This window comes from Prionailurus viverrinus, chromosome A1, assembly GCF_022837055.1.
Source record: "Prionailurus viverrinus isolate Anna chromosome A1, UM_Priviv_1.0, whole genome shotgun sequence".
In the NCBI taxonomy this organism is placed as follows: domain Eukaryota; kingdom Metazoa; phylum Chordata; class Mammalia; order Carnivora; family Felidae; genus Prionailurus; species Prionailurus viverrinus.
Genome location: NC_062561.1, coordinates 215564042 through 215589294, shown reverse-complemented (window position 1 = coordinate 215589294; position 25253 = coordinate 215564042). Strand labels below are relative to the sequence as shown.

The following is a 25253-nucleotide window of genomic DNA, read 5'->3' as shown; positions in this document are numbered from 1 at the left end:
TAATAGGAAAAAGGTTTACTGCTTTAAAACAAACAAAGAAACATACTGGCATTCTTCCTTCAACTTCTCTATTCACTCTCGATTCTAAAGAGGAAGCGACAGCTGTGGGACATGAGCAACCAAAGAGGGCCACCTAGTGTAAAATAAGTAGACTGTGATTTATTATTTTACGGGCTTTAATATAAGAGCATGGGGTGAACGCAGAATATACTATTAAAAGTGACAGTGATGTGCCACACAGGTCTATTATACCAAGAGTGGTAGCCAGATGGTCTCCATTTCCTATGATAACTAAAGAAAAGGTACACAAATGCTAGCAGGCAAAATGCAGGTCAGATACAAAGAGGCAAATTATGTCAGTGACAGAGAAATTCTCAAATAGGAGGCTGTGGAATCTATCCTCTCAAAGAGATCTTGTACATAAGATCCGTGTTTGTCCAAATGATTTATGTTTAGTGCTGTCTGGAGGCAGCAGAGAGGGATTAGATCACTGTTTCTCAAACTTTTTATTTGTAATCCTTGCTTTCTCATTATTGCAAAGCATTCCTCTAAAAGCAAACAGAATTTTCTGCACATTCACCTCACTGACGCACACAAATGAGCACAGTACCTTGCGCATAGTAGGTATGGGGTTAACAACTATTTTTAGCTCAGGAGCACAGAGGAAAGGCTAAGAGGGAGGAATGATCTAGAGGGAAGAACAACATGCAGGTTTGAAACTTGCAAGTGTGACAAGACAGGCATCTGGTCTGAGTTAATGCTCTTTGTTACCCTCTCACTACTTACCTAATCCCTACCCTGAAAAACAAATACTTCAGTCTATGAAATGAACCTCAGTCATCCTACTACAACTATATATGCCTGATATTCCTTTCCACGCAGGACTTTTTGAATATCCAACTCCTACAACAGTATGTTTTTCCCCATCAGCATCCAAAACTTCCCATTTCATTTGCTCATCTGTCCTCTGTAAAACAAGTGTACAAAGAAATGGTTCAAAGCTAATGAATGCCTCCCAGTGTAAATTAATGTAGTTGTATGTTCTTTAATCCAATAATGAATAATTTGCTATTTCCCTCATACAAATGCAACTGTAGCAAGTAATCTTCAACAAAATTTTAAATGAATTTTAATCTTTAGACATTCATAAATAAGTTTTCAGCCTCCTTCTTTACACATAAGACAACATGCCATTTTTCCCTCCAGTGCCACTGCTACTTCCCTCTCTGTACAACTTAACTGCCCACAAAACTCTCTTTTATTTACTCATCAAATATGTATGGAAAGCCTACCGTATGGCTTGGGCACACAGTGATAAATAAAAACATGCTCTCCCAGAACTTTCAGGCTAGTGGGACAGGCAAACTGAAAAAAAGTGCCAGGAAAGAAAAGAACGTGGAATTCTGAGTGGGCAGGAGGGCATCCAGGAAGGCTCTCCTTGCATCCAGAAGTCAAGCCAGAACTGACATCTAAGGGAAGAGTAGGAGAGACCACGCAGATGGGAATAAGGGCTGGAAGCAGAATATTCTCCAGAACAAGAACAGTACATGCAAAGCCTGATGGCAGGAGGGGGCTTGGAGGAACACAAAACAGGCCAGCATAGAGGTGCACAATGAAAAGAAGAATATGTGACATGAGGTGGACAGCTGGGCAGGCACCCTGGGCCTTGCTTACTCTTTAGTTACTATCCAAAGAATAAACAAAAACCACTGGACTGGGATATGACAATCATTCATTGAGCATATTTGCAGAACAATGATATACCAACTCCCAAGGACCCAGAGAATCAGGAATGAAGAAAACAGACAAGAACTCTTGCCCTCAAGGAGTTTATACTCTGATGAGAGAAGACAGTAAACAAGTAAAATACATAGAAAATGCCAAGGAGAAAATGGAAATGAGGTTTCAGGCTGGGAGACAGGGACTAGGGACAAGGGGAAGAGGTCACTATAAGTTAAAGGCATCACTAGTAAGATAGCATTTGAACCAAGACCTGAAGGAGATGGGGGATTTAGCCACAGCATGTGCAAAGACCCTGAGGCAAAGGCTTGCTTAGTGTCCTGCAGAATGGCACAGAAGCCAATGTGAAGAGTCTAGGAGAGACAGAGACAGCATCAGAGAGGCAGGTCATAGGGTCTTGTAGGTAACAACTATGTCTTTTACCCTTGAGACAGGAAATCTTTGGAAGGTTTTTCACCAAGGAGGTTGTAATCTGACTTCCTTTTAAAACAGTCCCTGTAGATGATGTGCTAAACACAGACCGAGGGCTGGGGGGCGGGGGGGGTGGGGGTGGGGGTGGGGCAAGAGGGGGGATGGACCAGTTGGGAGGCTATGGTTATAATTTAGGGAAAAGATAATAGTAGCCTGGACCAGGGAGTTAACAGTGGAGCTGGTAAAAAGCAGTCACGTTCTGGACAAAATTTTAAAGTAAAATCAACAGGACGCTAGTGGCTAATAGGTATAGCATGAAGAAAAGAGGACAGTTATGGATGACTTCAAGGTTTTCCCCCTGAGTAAATACAGAATGAAACAGTCCTTACTGATATGGAGCACAGCTAGAGAAAAGCAGGTTTTGGGGTGAAAAAATCAGTTTTGTTTTGGCCATGGAGATGGCCTAAGAGAAATCCAACTAGGGATTCCAGTATATCTTTACATCTAGGTAGTCAAGTGTATTTGGAGGTATAAAGACCTGAGTGGAGTTAGGGGGAGAGGTACAGGCAGAAGTATTCAAAGCTATGAGATTACTCAGAAAAGAAACCAAGAGAAAAGAGAGGAGGTCTGAGAACAGGGGCACTCAACATTTAGAGGCTGGGGAGATAACAGAAATGACCAAAGTGAACTGAAGATGAACAGCGAGCACGGTCACAGGAGGTCTGCTGTGAAAAGACGCCAGCCACCGCTACAGCATGAGAATGCATCACTGAGTGGGGGCAGAAGTGGATACAGGAAGGATACAGGATGAGGAAGCTTATGACACTGTCAACAGGCCTGAAACCTGGGCTGACTGAAGGATTTCCGCTGAGACAACACGCACCGTGGGGGAGCACACAGCTGCAAAGGCCAGTTCTTAAGACAGCTGTGAACATCTCGGGGAAATCTGTACACGCTGCACTGCCTAGTGCTTGGTATATACACACCCTTAAGATCATATCCTTTGTGGGAAACCTGGGTGGCTCAGTCAGTTAGGCGTCTGACTTCGGCTCAGGTCATGACCTCACGGTTTGTGGGTTGGAGCCCCACACTGGGCTCTGTGCTGACAGCTGGGAGCTCGGAGCCTGCTTTGGATTCTGTCTCCCCCTCTTTCTGCTCTTCCCCCGCTCATGCTCTGTCTCTCAAAAATGAATAAATGTTAAAAAAAAAAAAAAGATTGTATCCTTTGCAATTTAATAAATGCCACCTCTTCTAATGGGGTTTCTTTGTCAAGTATATTCCTGTACCATTTTGCTAGTGATGCAGAAGTTGCTACAGTGGTCCAGGTGACAGGCTGGTTGAGAGAATTTAAGTGATGAAGATGAGGTGGCTACTCAGGAAGTAATGACATCAGGACTCGTGATTGGTCTAGAATATAGGCAAATGGGTGGAGGGAGGAATCAAAGATGATCCCTAGGTTCCTGACTTGCAACACCAGCTGGCTGATGCTGCCATTCGGTTACTCAGCAAATACTAGAAGAGGACCCAGGTGCAAGAAGACCATACATTCTGTCTTGGACATGTGGAGACTCTGAGAGGGCAGCCACAACAGCTTAGACAAAAAAAAAAAAAAAAAGGACTGAAGAGGTCCCTGTGGGCATCACTGCCCCTAGAGGGGACCTGATGGCGTGGACACAGAAAAGACTGTCTGGGAGAGGCTCTCATGAGAAGAGACAGGGCCTGGGAGGGAGCCTTTCAGATGCTGGAATATCCATCAGCTGCACAGGAGGCTAACAGAGTATGGCTAAGGAGGTGAGAGGAAAACCAGGAAGTGCAGTGTCACAGAAGCCAGCCAAGGGCAGTGTTTCAATTGGGGGGGGGGGGGGGGGGGGGGGGCGGGGAGCAACTGCAGCAGCACCGATGAGAGTTAATATCTTTTAAAATATGTACTCAACTGATGACAGATCATCTTTGTTTTGCCAGCAGATCTGTCAGTCCTATCGATTTCTACCAAAGCTTTCTGTGAATATAGTTAATAAAACCGTCATATCATAATTTTGTCATTTAACATCTTTCTAATAAGCTATTCAAAAATTCTCTAATTTTAAGACAGCAAGGCTGATAAACACACTTTGGATAAAACTATAGTTATGGCACTGAAGCACTTCAGGAAAGAACATAAAACTGGAGTCTTTAGTTCTGGTTTTACCTTCATCTAGACCTTGGGCAGGACTTGTGCCTTTCTGAGTTTTGGTTTTATTATAAGTTCAATATGTACATGTGTGCAATGACCAAGATAGGAAGCAGTAAACTTGTCTATAGCATCCCACCGCCACAAAACCCAAGAGTTCAGTTAATTCTGCAGGAATACAAGGGTAAATGCGTGTGTTGAAGTCATACATTTTCTACATTTTGGACTCTATGTGGCCAAAAAATGAATTACCACTTCAAGCCATTTGGCTTGATTTGGTAATTTCTCAGACCGACCAGATACTCTGACAGCTATGAAGTCTATTCCCTAATGGAAGACACTGAACAAGCAGTTATTGATTCCCTAATGTAGAACAAGACACCAGACACTAGTTTATTTCTGGTAAATACTCCTATGTTCTTCAGAATTTAATATTAATTCAAGAGGAAAATACTTCCTTGTCCATCCAAAAGTAGTTAACTTCAAATGGTCATCAGACTGTTATTTTTTATGTTTATTAATTTATTTTGAGAGAGTGAGCAAGCAAGCATGAGTGGGGGAGGGGCAGAGAGAGGGAGACAGCAGCTCAGAATGGGCTCTGCATTGATAGCAGAGAGCCTGATGCAGGGCTCAAACTCACAAACCATGAGCTGATGACCTGAGCCAAAACCAAGAGTCAGATGCTTAACCAAGTAAGCAACCCAGGAGCCCCTTAAGTTAAATTTAAAAGAAGTGTATTGCTGATTTCCCATATAATAGTACATGGGGCATAGTAAGAACACAATGCTCACTGAGTGAGTGAATAAAAGACCGCATTTTGTTAGGCTTAGAAATTTCACTGAGAAATTATATCTAAACACAGTTAAATCACCATATTCTCCCTAATTCCAATATTTGTGTCTCACATAAACTATTTCCAGTGTTCACAGTTGCAAAGATAAAATCCAATTCTATTCAAAGCAAAACATGCATAAAAATTGTTGAGATCCAAACTATGAAAGACTTATTATTTCTTCAATATAATAAAGAAGAAAATCTACACTAACAAAATATCTTAAAGCATACTACTGTTTTTCTTGGCCCAGGAATGTGTTTTCTCAATGCCCAACTCTAGAGGGGCTTCCAGATATGCTTTGTTCACCATTCCAGCTATATTATTGACCAGTTTCATAGAGTAAAAACAGTACGCAACAAATAAAAAAGCTCAATACAATTTTATAAAATAAAATAAAAATGAGAGAAATGGGGGCTGTTTCACTTTGTTCATTAAATCAAACCTTGCCTACGTCCCTTTCAACTCCACCCTGGATCCAGCCAAACTCATTCCCTACTGTGTCTCTATCTTCTGGTTTTTCAGGTTGTGCCCTTATTTCAGTACGCCCATGTTGTGGCGTGTCTTTGCACAGAAATTTCTTCCCACTAACTCCTAATGGCCCAATCCTATTCGTATTTAAAGGCTCAAAGATCATCATATCCACGAAGCCTTCTTAGAAATCACAGATACAAGAAAACTTATCTTTTCCTAAACAGCACAAGTGCAGCAGTTTACCTATGCTCTTCATAATATTCCATATGGTTCTTTCCTGCATTTAGTTACAATTACTTACTTCTATTTTTCATAGTGCATATGTATGGGTATGCATACACATATAACACACATATACACCACGTATACACACATACACACACACACACACACACACACACACACACACACACACAGAAAGAGAAAGACAATTTGCAGTTATTGCCTTACATTTTTCATTGCTGCTAATAGTTTTTAAACTCCTTATGGATAGATTGGTGTCAACTAATATTTGCTCTTCCCATGAAGCCTAGCTCAATGTCTTGCACAGAGTAGGTAACCATTAATGAAGACGTATAAAATGAGTTCTTCTCGTAAACTGCTTTGTATACAATTTGCATAACTAAATGAACAAAGCCATATACTATGCTAACGTCACCAAGAATTAAGTAATCAATTACAGAAATATATATCTGGCTCTTCCAATCTTCACTTTATTATATAGCAATCTTACTGGAGGGAATGATTTAACACAAACTCACAGTTAAGTGTCCTTCATGATGATCTGGGAAATGAATAAACAAGTACTCAGTGGCTACCAGTTGCATTATGGAATCACCTAGGAATTCCATCCTCTGATTGTGGCCTCTAGAAAAAACAACATCAATGCAGAAGAGATCAATAGGCATTTGTATTATTAAAAAAAGAAACAGAATTTTTAAAAAGACATGATTTTAAAAGGCAATGTATTCACCTTGCTTTAAAGCACAAAATTAAATACAAGTCCCTAAGGCCTCTCAATTGAGGAGAGATCTGAGTCAATATAGATTGGGTTTTGAAGAAGAAAGTGAGCACCATCTTAGGATTACAAAACTGCTAAAATAAAGATTGGTAAATGGTGTCTGGTCAGAGGTTAAGGAATATCAACTGAAAAATATAGTACAGATTGTTATCTGCACAGAGAACCCCCATTCAGACAAAATATAGCAAAAAGGTCCAGAAAAGATTTTTGTTAAATCTTTACTTCTTTATTGAAATATATACTCTATCTGGAATCCAGTTTAAGGACACTAAAAAAAATATCTATGACAAGAATCTTAAATCTTTACACTTTAAAGATAGCTGTGAATATTTGATTTGGGAGAGAGAAGCCAAAAACAGAATGAAAAACAACATGCAAAAAAATAACATTTTGGTTATTTTCCTAATTATTACATTAGCTCATCTCCAAATCACTCATCTAGAGCTAGGGTGGAGGGCCAATTTCAGCCCTTGGTCTGTTTTTGCAAATTTAATTGGGACACAGCCACGCTCATTCATTTACATTTTCTCTATGGCTGCTTTTATGCTACTAGAGAAGAGTTGAATCACTGAAACAGAGACCACATGGCCTGCAAAGCCTAAAATACTTAATATCTATCCCTTTACAGATAAAATTTTTACTTCCTTCATGCTTCTCTTCTACTCTACGAAGAAATAAGATGCACGACAATGAAACCAAAAATATTGTATTGGAACATATCCCAGTGTCTGGCTACTCACCATCTCCTCATGTGACCTTCCTGGAAATATGTTTGAAATCCCAATTCCTTTGAAAGGCATGCAGCAAAGGTTTGGGACTTCCTGTCTAAATGGTCACACTGGGATTACACGAGCAATTCTAACTTACAGGGTCAGATGGTTAAATCCCACAGTTCTCAATGTGAATGCTCTTGCCAGAAGTCGAACATGAGTAAAAATTACTCCAATTGCTTCTTCAAACTCAGTAAGTTTCTGTAGAACTGGAGAAGTCTCAATAAGTTGTCGATCAGTATTTGGCTCTTGTAGCTGCATGAGAAGAAAATAAATAAAAAACTATGTGCAGTGTTTGGTTACAAAAGTAATTATCAATTCTAGGATAGTGTTTTATAAAATTCCTTCTCCTATGGGCAGAAATTTCTGATATGCCAATAAAACATGGAAGCTTCTTTCTCAACCCTTAGAATGGCAAACAAACCTAATATTTAAAGAAGGCTCAAAAAATATTTTCCAATCTTCTATCAAATTTCAAGGCCAAGTACTGTACACAGATAGTTCAAAATCCCAAGTATTATACTAACTCCCCAAGGAAGAGGCAAAGGGAAGGACTGCTGGTGGAGAATATGTATATCTAGTAACGCAGTGCTTCTCAAACTCTCGTGTTCATCGGAGCTCTTGCAGGGCTTATTACATCCAGATGGCTGAGCTCTACCCCCCGAGTTTCTGATTCAGTATGTCTGGAGAAAGGACTGAGAGTCTGCCTGTCAAGCAACTTCCCAGGAGAAAGAGACACAGGTGCTGCTGGTCTGGGAACTGCCCTCTGAGAACCACTGTACTAGAGGAACATGACCTCTGTGTGTCTTCTAGGGACCACCTATTTTGGTAAATGAACACCACTAAAACTAGATTCAGCTTACACTGGAGATTATCATACCACTAGGCAGGTGGCTCCACATAACAATGGGCCTTTAACAATTGGCAGGGAGCAAACACGAAAAGCATAATTAAAGTGAACATTTTCAACAACTTTGGACAATTTCATAGTAATGTTTCTAAAGTTCTTTGAATTAATGCCATTTATTACCATACCATAAAGCCTCTCATGAAAGTTCAGCCACTAGTGATTACTCTTATATATGTATAATGTACATATATACACATGCATATATAAAAGTATGTAGGTATATATATACATGTATACATACATTTGTATATCTCCAAGTAAAATAGAAATACAAATAGCAAATACAAAGAATTTTTAAACTGGGAAAAAGAGGGTTACCATACATACATCTTTTAAATACCAAAATCTTGAGCAAAAAGTCATCACATTGTACTAAAATTTTAATTTACAACGTTTTATGCAATTTGAGTCAAAGCCTTCAATTTCCAAGATCCAAAGTAGGTTACAACTTAGCAATGTTCATTTAGTATTTGTTCTTTTTACTAAGCCCAGACTTGACTCCATATTACTTTCTCTACAATAGCATGCAGGAAGATACACTGCAATCAACACATTAAGCTTTGAATATCACTTTTTTGGGGGAGAGAGGGCACCAAACCACAACCACACAAGGAGATCCTCCTGATTTGAAGGAAGATGACTCCCAGGGCTTTCCCCACCCCATCCCAGAGCACAAATGCAACACAAATGGGTTCATTTTAATATTTGTTCCAAAGTTTTCCAATTCTGCCTAACACCCAGCCTAAAGTCATAGTGCCACTGAAGGGAATCAAGGGTTTATAAAAGCAGGAGGGGAAATAGGCAAGCTAAAATAACATGAACCCCCAGATTTCTAAAGCTCACTGCAGACAGGAAGGTCACACTTACTTGGAGTGGGTGGAGAGGATAATTGAGCCAGACTTCACGTAGGTCCTGGAAAACAGAGTGATGCCTTTAATGCTCGAGGGAGCCACTTAACACACTCTGGAGTACTAAATAAAATGCCATTATTTGAAATAGTGAACTATTTCAGATGCTGACTCCACTTATTGCAAATTCAATAGTGCTAGCAAACTAATTTTTTTAAAGTGTATTCACCACTCAAACCGCCTGTAGTGACTCTAATTAGCCTATTAAGCTGGGGAGGAAAAGAGCCACCTCCACCCCCAGAAGTCAAAGATACCTTTTAAAAGTCAGTTACACATTTGCTTAACCTAATACATGGGATTAAGCTGCTGTTTTAATCATATTTTTTAGTTTATCATTCCCTAGAAATGTGTATCAGCTGTGCCTTTTGTAATTAAAACTCATCTCAGATGTCTTTTATTTTAGGCTCTCGTTCATTACCATTTGAGCTGCTTTAAGATGGAGTGGAAAACATCCATATCTAGTGCCTAAACTCTCAGATCTATAAGACCACACTTTTACTGTGGGTCACTACAAATGTTCTCTTGAGATATGGAAATGAGTGGATTTTACGGAGAAGCCCAGTACATTATTTTATCCACTGAGCTAAATCTAGAGGCAGTTATAATTAGAACTTCCTCAGGATTAAAGCGTTTTTCCTTCAGTTTTAGACTCTAGGGAGCCTCTGACTGAATCTACTTTCTGGCCTTGATGTTAGGTTTTTCAAACAAGTAACAAAAGATTTTTAAAAAGAGGGAAAAATCTTTTTTAAAAACTGGGGGGGGGGGCAGAGAAGAATAGGAAAATTTAGTATCACTGTGGCACACATGATGACCATGTGAAATAAAATATTCAGTGTTTTTTTGGGCAACTTGCATCCCAGTAAAATACACTTAAGAGGTTTTGGGTTTGTTTGTGTTTTGTTGCCAATATTTAAAAAAAAAGAAAGCTTAAATATCAAACTGTTTTAAGGCACTTTAGAGAGCTTCTCTTAACCAATAACCTTTCCCTTGAATTCTCTGTAGCATGAATTACGCACAATGTCACTCCCTTCTTACAACTTTCTCACGTTCTCTCATGCTTTTTTCCTCCTCAAAGCAACAGGCCCAGTGCTGGCACACAGAAGATGCTACTACTAATATTGATCATATCAACAGTAACAATCAACAGCTATCTCTTCTAACCGACTCTAGTCTCCAATATTCGAAATTCTCAGGAACTTAATTCTAATTCCTCTTTCCCCTTTCTCCTGTTTTTCACTCAGTGACACTGTGATTTCTCCTGAGATGTCTTAGATGTATAACCACTTAATACCTCACACCTAAATTATTTCAACTGCCTCCATTTCCTTTCATCTACCCTACTCAGAGATCAGGTTCTGCCATCCCTTGGTGTGAGAGAAAATAGCCTGTAAAATAAAAACTCCAGACTGGAATTCTAGCTCTACCATCTATTCAAGGCAAAAACCTCTTCCTTCAGTGTGTTCCAGAAAATGCTCACTGACTGCTGAGACATTTATTAATGCAACATTTTTTTTTATTTTGTTCATCGTGCTAAGTGTACTCTTTAATCTTCATCACCTATTTGACCCATCCCTTTACTCACCTCCTCTGGTAACCATCAGTTTGTTCTCTATAGTTAAGAGTGTTTCTCAGTTTATCTTTTTGTTTTTCCTTTGCTCATTTGTTTTGTTTCTTAAATTCCACATATAAGTGAGATCTTATGGTATATGTCTTTCTCTGACTTATTTTGCTTAGCATTATACTCTTTAGCTCCATCCACATCATTGCAAATGGCAAGATTTCATTCTTTTTTATGGCTGAGTAATATTCTTCTCTTTGTGTGTGTGTGTGTGTGTGTGTGTGTGTGTGTGTGTCTTTATCCATTCATCTATTAATAGACACTTGGGCTGCTTCCATAGTTTGGCTATTGTAAATAATGCAATAACATATGCAATAATGCAATAAACATAAAATAATGCAATAAACATAAAAGTACATGATTTACACCGATCCCTCCTTTGTCATTTTCACTTCCCTGACTCTATTTAAAATGCCCAGTCATTCTGTCCAAATCAAAGTTGGATCAGTTCACACTAGACCTTCTTTCTTATTACAATAGTATATTACTGATTAAAATCTGTCCTTACCCATTAAAAAAAAGATAGGGGTGCATGTATCTTTTACAATTAGTGTTTTTGTATTTTTGGGGTAAACACCCAGTAGTGTAATTAGTGGACTGTAGGATAGTTCTATTTTTAATTTTCTGAGGAATCTCCATACTGTTTTCCAGAATGGATGCACCAGTTTTCATTCTGACCAACAGTACAAGACAATTTTTCTCCACATCCTCACCAACGCTTGTTGTTTAGCAACATATTTTTATCAAATACCTATTATATATTAGCTTACTAAAACAAATGAGACACTATTCCTGTCCTCAAAGGAGCCTAGTGGGGGAAAATGAAGGTAAATAAGTATAATTTAATGAACTGAGATCAGTTCTATAATAGTGATATAAATCAATGCAAGGAAAATTCTGCTTGGGGGTATCAGATAAAGCTTCAAAGAAGAGGTAACTCTTCAGATGTATCCTGAATGACATGAGGAATTTGGCAAATCAGCAGAGAGTGGCAATCAAAAGCAGGGCACCGTATATGCATAAATAATATGTCTCAAAGAAAACAGGCACAAAAAGGTAACTCCTAATAGGTAGAACACAGGATTTTAGGACAGTGAAAATACTCTATATGGTATTATAATGGGTACATGGCATTACACATTTGTCCAAACCCACAGAATGTATAACACCAAGAGTGAACCCTAAGGTAAACTACGGGACCTTGAGAGATGATGATGTATCAATGTAGGGTCATCAACTGTAATAAATGTACCACTCTGATGGGTGATGTTGATAAAATGGGAGAGGCTAGGAACGTGTGGCGGAGGAGCGGGAGTATGGGAAATTTTTACTCTCAATATGTCTGTGAGCCTAAAACTGCTCTAAAAAATCAAGTCTTAAAGAAATTTTTAATTAAAAAAGGGAATTCCTAGAATGGCACAAAGGGGGAGAAGAAAGGAAACAAAAAATAGATGGGAATTAGATTATGAAAACTATTAAATGCTCTGTTGTATAATACAGGCCTTGGCAGACAGTAAAGAAATCAAAGATCTTAAGCAAGAAAGAAAATAGTCAAATCCATACACTAAAAAGAAGACAACTCTAAATGTAGTGTGAACGATAGACTGGAATGGTTAAATACTTCATGTGAGAAATGAGGAGGGCAAACATTAAAGCAAACAGGAACCAATTCAAGCCATATTAGATACAGGGGTGCCTGGGTGGCTCAGTCAGTTAAGCATCCCACTCTCGATTTCAGTTCAGGTCATGATCTCATGGTTCATGAGATTGAGCCTCGCATAGGGCTGCACGCTAACAGCGTGGGGCCAGCTTGGGATTCTTTCTCTCCCTCTCTCTTTGTCCCACCCCCACTCATGCCTTTGCAGACACTCTCTCTCTCAAAATAAATAAACAAACATTAAAAAAAAAAAAAAGACATACTAGGGACAGAACTGATAGAAGAGTCTGCAACTCATAGAGATGGGAAGGAAAAAGCTTCAGGACAAAAGAAGATCGTAAGGTTTTCGGTTTAGATGATAAAAGTAAAAGAGGTGAAATACGTTTTAGTATTAAGGTGATGAGTTCAAACACTAAAAATGTTGAAACGAGGTATGTACCCACATGAAGTTGCCCAGGGGCAATTTGAAAAGACATCCCAATCTCTGGGGCTCCAGAGAAAGGCCAGGGAAGGAGATATTGGGACAGACACGTAAAGACAAAAAGGGGGTGGGAAGGGAATGGGAGAATATGAAAGATTACATAGTAATCTCTCCCTATCTTTCCAAGAAGCCATTGGGACGATCAGATTGCAACAATGGATCTGAATGTATTGGGAAACCATGAAGGGCTACGCAAAGATGAAAACATGGAACCAGGAAAAACAGTCTGGGATGAAAGAGTGAATGAACATCAGACCAGGCTGAGAATGCAAAAACAGTCCCGCTGTCAACAGGGCTAGGGGGACGACAGACATAAAGCCTACTGCAAAGATGGCAGGAAACTATGTTTCCCTCAAGGTCTTACAGCCGCTGTAAAATGCCAGAAAAGACACCCTCTTTGAGGGACCACTGCTTTTCTGCCGATGTTGCCCTCTGACCTGCTTTGCTATGTCTTCTCCTCTGAATAAAGATTACTGGGGACACTATGTTAACTTGCCCTTGGCTCCTGACAGCACCCAATCCCAAATTAATCTGTGGTTGCCTTTTTTTTTTTTTTTTGAGAGAGAGTGAGGGAGGTGGGGGAGAGAGGGAGAGGGGGAGGGGGGGAGAGGGGGAGGGGGGATGGAGGGGGGGGAGAGAGAGAGAGAGAGAGAGAGAGAGAGAGAATGAATCTCAAGCAGGCTCCACACTCAGTGCAGTACCTGACGAGGGGCTCAATCCCACCACCATGGGATCATGACCTGAGCCAAAACCAAGAGGTGGTCATTCAATCAACTGAGGCACCCAGGCACCCCAACCCATGGCTTCTTCTAACTCAGCTTCAGAAAAGACTACCAACCAAGAACTGATCCCTGCTTCCCTGGCTCCTCCTTACAATCCGCCAGCACCAGCCCTCCCGCCTCCCTCACTACATGGATTCAATAACTCTGTTTTGTGGGCCTACAGGTTTGCGTCTGGCTGTCTGTGGCTGATTAGACTTTCACAGTATCATTACTCAAGAAAAAATTCAACGGTTCACCCCCGTCTCTCACACATTACACCTAATAGATGTGAACCAATATGGAGATGTCAAATGAGTCAGAATGGCCTGGTGTGTGCACTTGAAAATGGTGAAACAGAAAGACCATGTATTACTAAGCACTGCTCAGTTTCATAAAGACACACACTAAGATGAATTCTGAATCTCGGCCTTCCCATTTGTAAGATCATGTTCAGACTCTGCTTTTTCATTGAATCACTTATTCATTTTATTCTGTTAACAAATATTTATTAAATACTGTGCTTGCCAGCACTGCACTCGGTACTGGAAATAGAAGATAAGCTTGCTAAGTAGACAAGTGGGAGAAAGAAGCAGTTTAGAAAGAGAAACGAATCTAAACAAAACCCGATGCAATGAAAAGCACATGGTGTAAACCTGCATATAATTCAGGAAACCAGGAACACAGCATAGATTTGGGGGGGGGGGGGGGGTGCAGCAGGTACGATGGGAGAAGGGGGCAGGGAGTAGCTGGGAGTGAGGGGACTAGTGTAAGGCAAGACTGGAAGGAGGAAGAAAGTAAAGAAGTTGCTGAAATTGCCAACAAAAGATAAAGGCCAAAACAAAGATATTTTAAGATTTGAGAAAAAGACTTAAAATACATGCCATCTGCTACAGATATAAATCAAGATGCACACTCATTTGTATGTGTAGGACAAAATGGGGAACATGGAACATCTGTAGATAACTTTCCCATCAGGAGAAAATTCACAAACATAAAATCATCACAAATCTCTATAAAAACAAATATAAAAAAATCAAATCCTCAAATATGAACATTATTGAGGTCACATTTTTCAAAACTATTGATTCTTTTTTTTTTTAAATATCCTAAGTAATTCAGTAATAACATCTGACAGCCATTTAAGCTGAAGGCTTCACAAAGGCTTAAAACACTGGCTTCCTATGTTCTTTATTGCTCCATGAGGGCTATTTCACTCAATTATAATGACATTTCAATTTGGAATACAGAGTTGAGTCTCCCTTTAAATGTTAAATTGACTTGTTTTGGTACAAAAAGCATCCAGTATGCTATATTACATGCAGGATTTTAAAAAGTGGCTCTAGCAATATTAATAGCTTAATACTTTAGTAACAATAGGGACTATTTTAGAATCTATCATTTGTTCTTAAACTATAACTTGTTTAAGGAAGAAAAAAAAAGTACCTTCATACTCTTTATTCATAGCCCTGTCAGAAACTCCCTATGAACTGACTTTCTAAAATAAATATACATTTATCTAGTCTACATAGTTTATATAAAAATAAATCCTAAACAGAAAAGCCAAAAGGCTATAGCTTCAAGTAAGCTTGCATGGCATAGGTACCCAACCATTATAAAACAGAAAATCATAATCAACTTCAAGATACTTGAAAATAAAGCAAAGTATTCATATTGAATTTGGTAAGTGGCCATGGGAGAAATGGGGTCTCAGGTAGAAGGCAAATTCCTAGTGCAAATGCCCACAGAACTTTCCCATTTGCAACAGGGTTGAGTAAGTTATTTTTGTTGTATTGAAATCTACCATCCATGGCATATTCGGGAACTTTGTTTCTCCTACACTCTCTTTAAACACAAACACTAATTGATATAAGATCTTCTATAATGATACTTGAGAAAAATCAAATGATTCAAGATAAATACCGGATCATTAAAGAGTAAGCGTCCAAATAACTGTTTGGCTTCCTCCAGGCTTCCCTCCAAGTAAACAGCTCCTAGATAAAAGGAAGAGAATGCCAAAAGGAAGGCTGCATTAATATTCAAAGAAAATTATATGTCTCTATAAATAAAGCAAAAAGGCAAGCCAAAACTCACTCACATTAAAGAAAAAAAATTGACAAGACCAGAGCAACTAATTTAAAGGTAGCATCTTCCCTCTCTTAGCCAGGATTTGTACTATAAATTAGACTGAAATGTGAAATTCAAGTTACTAAAACCTAAATCCAATATTTTAAGTAAAAAGAGGCCTACTATGAACTATCATGCGAGGTATGGGTATGAACTTACTAAGGGAACTATGCACAAATACCGACTTTACGAGCATGTTAGGTTTTATTTTATATTTATAGTTTATGTTTTAGACCATAAAAAGACCTGATAAAACCTGAGCTCAGATCAATGAAGCCTTCTGCAAATAAAAATCAGGACAATCTCAGGGGCACCTGGATGGCTCAGTTGGCTGAGCTTCCAACTTTTTTGGGGGGGGTGGAATTCTATCTTTTTATTTTTTAATATATGAAATTTATTGTCAAATTGGTTTCCATACAACACCCAGTTCTCATCCCAAAATATGCCCTCTTCAATACCCATCACCTACCCTACCCTCCCTTCCACCCCCCATCAACCCTCAGTTTGTTCTCAGTTTTTAAGAGTCTCCTATGCTTTGGCTCTCTCCCACTCTAACCTCTTTTTTTTTTTCCTTCCCCTCCCCCATGGGTTTCTGTTAAGTTTCTCAGGATCCACATAAGAGTGAAACCATATGGTATCTGTCTTTCTCTGTATGATTTATTTCACTTAGCATAACACTCTCCAGTTCCATCCACGTTGCTACAAAGGGACATATTTCATTCTTTCTCACTGCCACGTAGTATTCCATTGTGTATATAAACCACAATTTCTTTATCCATTCGTCAGTTGATAGACACTTAGGCTCTTTCCATAATTTGGCTATTGTTGAGAGTGCTGCTATAAACACTGGGGTACAAGTGCCCCAATGCATCAGCACTCCTGTATCCCTTGGGTAAATTCCTAGCAGTGCTATTGCTGGGTCATAGGGTAGGTCTATTTTTAATTTTTTGAGGAACCTCCACACTGTTTTCCAGAGTGGCTGCACCAGTTTGCATTCCCACCAATAGTGCAGGAGGGTTCCTGTTTCTCCACATCCTCTCCAGCATCTATAGTCTCCTGATTTGTTCATTTTGGCCACTCTGACTGGCATGAGGTGATATCTGAGTGTGGTTTTGATTTGTATTTCCCGGATGAGGAGCAATGTTGAGCCTCTTTTCATGTGCCTGTTGGCCATCTGGATGTCTTCTTTACAGAAGTGTCTACTCAGAAGTGTCTACTACAGAAGTGTCTTTACAGAAGTGCCCATTTCTTCACTGGATTATTTGTTTTTGGGTGTGGAGTTTGGTGATGAGCTTCCAACTTTTAACCCCAGCTCAGGTCATGATCTCACGGTTCATGGGACTGAGCCCCAGGTTGGGATCTACACTGACAGTGCAGAGCCTGCTTGGGATTCTCATTCTCTCTCTCTCTCTCTCTCTCTCTCTCTCTCTCTCTCTCTCTCATAAAAAATAAATAAATTTTAAAAAATCAGGACAACCTTTTTCTTTAATTTGAAATAACTATTTAACATTTAAACTGGGTATCAAATCAAATAACATTTTAATTGAGTATCAAATAACTCTGGAGTAAGATAGTCCTATATTTCTGAAATCATATTTTTATATCTGTCTTCAGAAAGGCATTTCTTAAGTAAAACATTAAGACACTTAGTCACCAGGACTTTTGATGAATAAATACATTTATTATTTGTCCATAGTTATAGTAATAATAATAATAATGCTAGTAACAATGAGGAGGATAGTAAAAGTAGCAGTAGTGGTTTGGGGACTACTCAGGCCCTAGGCAAAGTGCAAAGCATTTTTGCATTCTTATCTTCACCTTCATAGGACACCTCAGTAAAGAGTGTTACAAAAGATTTATAGGACTTTGGCTTATAGTAGGTGATTTGGGGAAGGTTTAAGGAAATGGAACTCTGAAGGGGTGGCTGCCAGGATTGCATATTAAGATTCTCACAATTCTGTGAGATAAGTGATCCTATCTCCATGTCACAGATGGGGAAACTGAGGCTCAAAGAGACTCAGTAACTTGGTGAAGACACAGTGCTGATAAATAAAGCAAAAAGGAATTGAATCATGTCTGCCTGGCTTGGGAGCCAACTGTAACACTGTCAAAATTATTATGTGTACAGAGCACAGTAATTCCATGTGACACATTCTCTGAAAATAGACATATTTGTGCAAAACAGACATAGCTGTGAAAAGACTGTGGATACTAATTATTAAACATTCTCTTGTTACCATCATCAGTACAAAACTATAATGGGATGCTTTTATACTCATTTTCAAAGGAAGAAGGAAAAATTGATAAGGAAGCACAAAGGCCTTTGAAACATAAAATGTACTCAATCATTTACCTAAAAAAAAAAAAAAAAAAATCAAGGAATTGTCAATCTACTGTTACATTTCACTGTAAAGCATACTTGCAATCACCAGCTCATTAACTCTTCATAACTTTCCTGTGCCAATAGCTAACTATATTCTGGTTATAGTAAAAAAGAAACCGAGGAAGTAAAGTGTCTGCATCAGTCTTGCTTCAAGTGAGTAAGTAATAGTTACATAGACTCAAGCCCTGGGATTTAAAAAATGCAGTGTTTTCAAGATGTTGAAGTCAGAAAATCTTGTAAACAGTTTAAAATGTGATTAAAAACAGTGTTAGGGCCTCACAAGCAACCTACTTACTGTTTATTTATGCATGTGGTCCTGAATCAAATCTGGAAAGTAATCCATCTACATATTAACTTACTTCAATTCAATTCAGTATATACTAACCATGCACGTACATGACATCAGACACCAGTTCAGGCATGGGGAATGCAAGAAAAGAAAGCAAGACTGCTGCTCTGTAAGAGCTACAATAACCACAATACGTGAAGTTAGTGTTCTACTAGGGACCTCACATGCTTTGGAAACAACAGTCCCAAGTTTCCACACTGAATTTTATATGGTCTCCAAACATTTTAAGCATACAAGAAATTAGATTATAAAAAGAGAAATTACCTATTAATGCTTCAAAACAATTAGCCATTGCATGTCGAAGGTCTGATTCCCTACAAAGGTCAGGTCCATGAGCATAAAGCATAAAACGATCCAGTTCAAGTTTCTACAAAATTCAAAATGACAATAAGAAAGAAAGAATCTGACAAAGTCATAACTGCAACAACTCAACATCTCCTGGGGGTAAGGGGTTATGGATACAAATTAATTGGTCTTATGTCAATAAAGTAAGAGAGTTTAGCTTGCCATTCATTAGGAGTCCTTACATATGGTTCAGATCTGACTAATCTCAACCTTTCCCCAACTAGGCTTCTATGAACTCTGATGTTTCAACTCTGATGGTTCAGAACTGATCAGATCTGAGTCTAATTCCAAGTTCAGACCAAGCACTAGCCAAAGCTGGAAAAAGACTATGCTATAAGACCATGGGCCTTTGGGTTCACCCAACATGTCTAGAGACACAAATCTAACCCAAAGTCAACCTCTTTGATTCCCAATTTATACAGTATTGATGTCTGTACTATACAGAACAAATTTGTATGTGGCAGAACCAATGGGAACCCTTGGAAGATTTCAAAATGCCTTGTATCTCTAAATCTTTTTTTTTTTTTTTTTGTAGTTTGGATTAAGGATTTCTGTGGCCCTTTATCTCTGTACTTGTGTCCACTCTGTGAGGTCTCTGTACTCATCTTTCAGAAGGCTCAGTGAAATCTGAGCAACGGGGTTGGATTTACCTTAAGGGCTCCTGGACTATTGTTTGTAATGAATTATGCTTCTTTTTTTTTTTTAATTTGGCCTCAGAAAAGTTTAGACCCAAATTTGTGGCCAAGATCTGGAAATTGTGTAGGACTTATGAATATATCTGTGTATAGTAACTTCACTTCTGGCTTCATTTATTTTCCTGCATATTTTCTCTTTATTTTGAGTTAAGTCCTACTGATTTCTTACCCTATTGTATTATAAGACACAAATCAAGTCCTTTTAGAACTAGACACAGTATGAATGATTTTTTAAAATAAAACTCCTGAGACTGAATAAATGGAAATCACAATTCTTCCCATAAAAGGAGAAAAATACAAACATTGCATATGCATGCAATAAATCTGTTTCCATTACCCTATAATTCAGTTCAATAAATTCTTACTAAACAAGAACATGCTATGTAATATGGACCAAGTCACAAGTTAATGAACCAACTAGGACAATAGAAGTCTTATCAGTCCTCAAATAGGATACTCAGATTTTGTGTGTCTCAGTGTATTTTAATATCCATGTCCATTTACACTGGAAAAAGAGACAATAAAAACCAGACATATGTGCTATCAGTATTCTGTACTGCTACGAATTCATGAGTACAAAATATATTCAAATGAGTTTCGACTACCACAAATGCAACAGCAGAAAACACATCTTTTAAAAAATTGATCCCTAAGTGCAAGAGCTTATGCTAGAATATGTAAATTTCATCTGTTGCACAACTTCACTGGGAAAATCCAATTGTCTGCTAATCTCTGGAGCCCTGTTTGAGAATAGACTGCAAGTCATGTTTTATATTACAAACAAGTATTCTGGAATGCTATGAATTTTCCAAGTTTTCATAATCCCTGCTCTACACCTTTACTTTTTCCCGTAGGCATTAGTGGAACTTTTAAAAAGGAGAGTGGTGTTCAACTGGTGCTTGTGTTAAAAGTTCATCTGTCTGTGGAGAGCTGACCTGAGCTTTCATTAGATTCTCAGAGATTCTCAGCAATCCTCTGTCAAGTACTTCCCTCCCAAATGGTTCAAACCACTGGTCTAGACAGAGGGCAAGGCCACCACTGCCTTCTGCTGGAGATGAATGTTGAATGCTATGGGAGTGTCAGTACTTGGGGTGGAAGAAGATCATACAGAAAAGTGAAGGGAGAAACTGGGAAAATTAACTCACGGGTTTGTACATACCCCAGGTGTCACATAACAGTTTCTGTTTTCCTGCTATGGCAATTTTTCAAACTTTGTAAATATCCTGCCTACAACTGTTTGAAAAACAATCCATTATATCTTAAACTGAAAAAAAAATTGGGAGGGGATTGATAACTACTTATTAACATTTATTTCCAGTGGACATTTATGTGCCCTGTCAGGAAACATTTTGACAATTAAAGCAACGTAACATTGAAGTAGTTGTACGTAGGGTTGTAGAATTTCACTCATTGTGAAGCTCCTAAAACCAAGTTGGCATACATGTCGCCTATAGTTTTTCATTAATGTGTCATTACTTGCATTCTCAAATGCCATCATTATGATGATGTTGTTACATAAAATTAAAGAATACACTCTTGTTAACATAAAAACCAGAGGCTAAAATTAACCATTTTGAATATACTAAATGCCTTAGCAAGATCAAATTAAGAACCAGGATGGGTTTAATCCAGTCTTTTCTATAAAATGAAGAAAAAAAAGAAAAAGAAAGCAAAAATCAAGGGAAACTCAGAAAAGTTTTTCCAGTGAATCATTGACTGGTGTTTGGAGATTTAAAAGGCACAGTTTCCCTTACTACTGAATAAACACACAGGTCTTTAAAATGTCATAATTTATAATGAAAACAGTGGTAGCAACAATAAAAACAACAAACTCCTACTAATTTATTTACCTCTTTCTGTGATTACTACTAACAAGGATTATGCCAAGTACTTTACAAAGTGAATTCTCCCAACTCAAACGATAATTTTGGGGCACCTGGGTGGCTCAGTTGGTTAAGTGTTCGACTTCAGCTCAAGTCACGATCTCATGGTGTGAGTTCGAGCCCTGCATAGGGCTCTCAACTAATGGTGTGGAGCCTGTTTGGCATCCTCTCTCTCTCTCTCTCTCTCTCTCTCTCTCTCTCTCTCAGAATAACTAAAGAAACTTAAAAAAACAAAACCACTCAAACAATAATTTCCTTTCTTACAACCACCCTGAGTGGCAGGCACTGATGCCATCTCCACTTTACAGATGAGAGAGCAGAGGCTTGGAGGAGAGACAACAACCTGCCTAGGTCCCCCTCACCCCACTGTTTGTAAGAGGGGCGTGGACTGGAATCCTGGTGGCCAATTCCAGCGCCTGAATTGGTTTGCTCTAATTTACTGTCCTAAGACACCATATAGAGACAGGAAGATCAGATAAGATAATGTAAATAAGTAAAATGTCCACCATGAATCTAAACTGAAAAGAGTCAAACAATGAAGTCAATGTGGCTGGCTGGACAACCTAAACCCTAAATCTTAATTACTGGGATTTGTGATATCTGGGAATTCTCAAACATCTAGAAAGTATCCCTTGTGGGTATAAATGGGCAGGCATATTTCATTCAAAGCTATAACGCTGCTTATTAGTGTAAATTAAAAACAAATGCCATACAGAAATTTTACACAAAGGGAAGATACAAAATATTTCATTTCTTTGCTCTGTTCTTGTTCTTTTTCCCCAAATGTTTAACTCTATTCACGCACATCTGTCAAATTTTTCCTCTTCTGTTATCAAGTTACTTCACCATGGAGTTCATTAGTTGCTGGTGAACTCACAAAGGTAACAGAACTAATAAGACTGAATCTTTAAAACCCAAACAAAAAAAAATCCTTCCCAGTCTATAAAATATTAAACTCTTAATATACCCTAAAGAGTTACTTATTCAAATGCAAAATTATGCATGGAATGAAGAAGAAAACTTCCGACTTTACCACAAATGCTTCAGATGCTTGACATACCTTTGCTAACATGGCAAGGTGCTGATTCTGAACAATGGCGGTCCGGTAAGTTGCTAATCCTCCTTCTTCCAGACTAGGAAACAAGTAGTACAAATGGACACTGCAAAAAAAAAAAAAAAAGGTACATAAATAAATATGCATCACAACCTTCTGTCTGTAGCTCCAAGTTACAAAAACAGGCTTGGCACACAATATCTGCACAACAGGTATCAGCTGTGTTGAACCAAACTGAAGGGTTTGATTAAAAGTCTATGAAAGTTAAATAGGAAGCACAGTATATCTGAATGTACTAAAACCCAAACAGCACCATTCACTCCTATTTTCACATCTACTTGTGTTAAAAGACTTCTCTGACAAATCTGATGACAACAAAGACCTGAGCGGTTGGTCATGGACTGCTAAGAGCAAATTTATGTGACACTCAGATACCAGGCCTGGAAACAAATACCTTCGCTGGGGCTGAGTTATGAGTAGCCTCTGAAGACGAGCCTGGAAGCCCCGAGCAGGCAGCAGTGGTGGCATATCCTTTACAAATACAACAGGGACAGGAACAGAACCAAGACTGGCCCCAAGGAAAGCCAAAGGGGTTGATGGAAAGCATGGAGATTTGGAAGCAGGCCACATGGACAGTTGCACCATCAGCAACTGCCGCTCCTAAATCTCACCCCAGTTTTTAGGATCTGCTGTTGATTGGGGCAGCTAGCTTGTTTAGTCCTATTGTGTCCAGCGAGAACAGGCTTGGAGAAGAGCCCCCTCTGTCTCATTATGTCCTTTTTGGGAAAAGAAATGACCCAGAAAGAATACAAATAGCTCAAGATAGTTCCCAGAGAGGTACATGTTGTCTCCCTTTAAAAGAGAGACCCTATGGGGGGCGCCTGGGTGGCGCAGTCGGTTAAGCGTCCAACTTCAGCCAGGTCACGATCTCGCGGTCTGTGAGTTCGAGCCCCGCATCAGGCTCTGGGCTGATGGCTCGGAGCCTGGAGCCTGTTTCCGATTCTGTGTCTCCCTCTCTCTCTGCCCCTCCCCCATTCATGCTCTGTCTCTCTCTGTCCCAAAAATAAATAAAAAAACGTTGAAAAAAAATTAAAAAAATAAAATAAAAGAGAGACCCTATGGGCTTTCCTACCCCTACCCCTGAATTAAGGACACAAACACACTTCTGGAGAGAAAATACATACAAATACACACATGCACGCACACACATATGCATACCAAAATCTCGTCATTAAAATTACTTCCCTTGAGATCAGAAAGAATGAGAAATGGATTAAAGACAAATCCTAGAAAATGAAATGACATTTTAAAATATCATCCCCTTCTCTACAAATTGAATATAAGCTCTGAAGCATCGAGACCAAGACAAGCTGGATCTCTTGTGGTTGTAGCAACTTGAACATAAACTTGACAGGACAAAGACACTAGCCTTTCATCTTATCATCTTGTGCATTACAGCGTCAGTGCATACAAGTTATCAGGGCAAGAGCCACAGACATATAACTTTCAAGCTGTACAGAAGAGACAAAATACATTGTGTTTCAATCCCTTATTTAGATAATTACAAAGAGGGTAACAGAGTAAGTATGTTACCTATAAAATGTAATTATTAGGGGACAGCAGAAAACCCTCCTTACCTGGTCAGAAATTCAACAACAGCATCACCTAGGAACTCCAACCTTTCATTGTGATTAATCCTGTAGGAAAATTTTAAAAAATCACTTAAAATAGCAAACATCTACATTCCCTCCCTCTCTTCTCAAAGAAAAGACACATGAGAGCTCCTTTTGTAATTGAAACACTCTACCTTATTCTTCATAATCAAAAGCACTGACCACCATCTTAGTCAAAGTATGGCACACCTACTGGGTAAGGGAGGGGGCATTCTATCGTACTCTGTACTTAAGGCCTTCCTACCTGAGGGCTTCCTTCCCCTGGGAATCAGATTTAAAGTCAGGAGTTATCACCCTAACAACTGTGAATCTTTCCACACTGCTAAAAGGTGGGTAAGAGAAAGGAAAATGCACTCTAATGAGTTAGAACTGAGCACTGAAAAAGATTTGGTACAATGTTCTAAGAACAGCTTCCCATTGTCCAAACTCTAAATTTAACTTAGCATCTAAAGTCCTTCAAAAGAGTCCTAACCTATTTTTTCAAGTCCCAGTATCCACTGCTATCCTCTCCCACCTATGTTTTGGGCTCCTGCCCCCAAACTGTGTGGTACTCTCTGAAAAGGGCATATGCCCTAAAGCTTTCCACCATCGCTCCTGTGCACTGAGCCTACTCATTCCTCAAGGCCTACCAAATGTTGTTTCTCTGTGAATGCTTGCCCGAGGGCTCTCATCTAAATTAATACTCCCCCCTCAGTGCATATCACACTTTATTTACACCTTCATTGTGTGATGAAGGCACATCTCCCAGGCTAAGTTCCTCATATCCAAGTGTAAGGCTGAAATGACCGGGAAGGTAGTCCACAGGAAACCTCTGTCTGCCTCTCAGAAAGTCCAGCACAGCCACCTTCCCTCAGTGCTAAAGCAGATCGCTACCTTTGGCTGAGCAGAGATGTGACACGATCTGGTTCAGGTTTTTAAAAGGCCACTCTGGCTGCTGTGTGAAGACAGCGTGCAGGGTGACAAGCACTGAGAGGGGTACTGTGGCTGTCTGGTG

The 25253-nt window shown here is 39.1% G+C and overlaps 1 protein-coding gene across 6 annotated transcripts in view; it reads right to left on the bottom strand.

Moving 5' to 3' along the window:
• DROSHA (drosha ribonuclease III) overlaps positions 1–25253 on the bottom strand; it is a 126252-nt gene that overhangs the window by 13897 nt on the left and 87102 nt on the right. For all 6 annotated transcript variants that reach the window (XM_047853699.1, XM_047853728.1, XM_047853741.1 and 3 more), the window contains 7 exons: positions 24224–24283; positions 22593–22692; positions 18874–18976; positions 15674–15744; positions 9196–9240; positions 7516–7673; positions 6389–6494 (listed from right to left, as the gene is read on the bottom strand). In XM_047853699.1, the coding sequence (XP_047709655.1) occupies positions 6389–6494; positions 7516–7673; positions 9196–9240; positions 15674–15744; positions 18874–18976; positions 22593–22692; positions 24224–24283 (643 nt within the window). The remainder of the gene's footprint in view (positions 1–6388; positions 6495–7515; positions 7674–9195; positions 9241–15673; positions 15745–18873; positions 18977–22592; positions 22693–24223; positions 24284–25253) is intronic.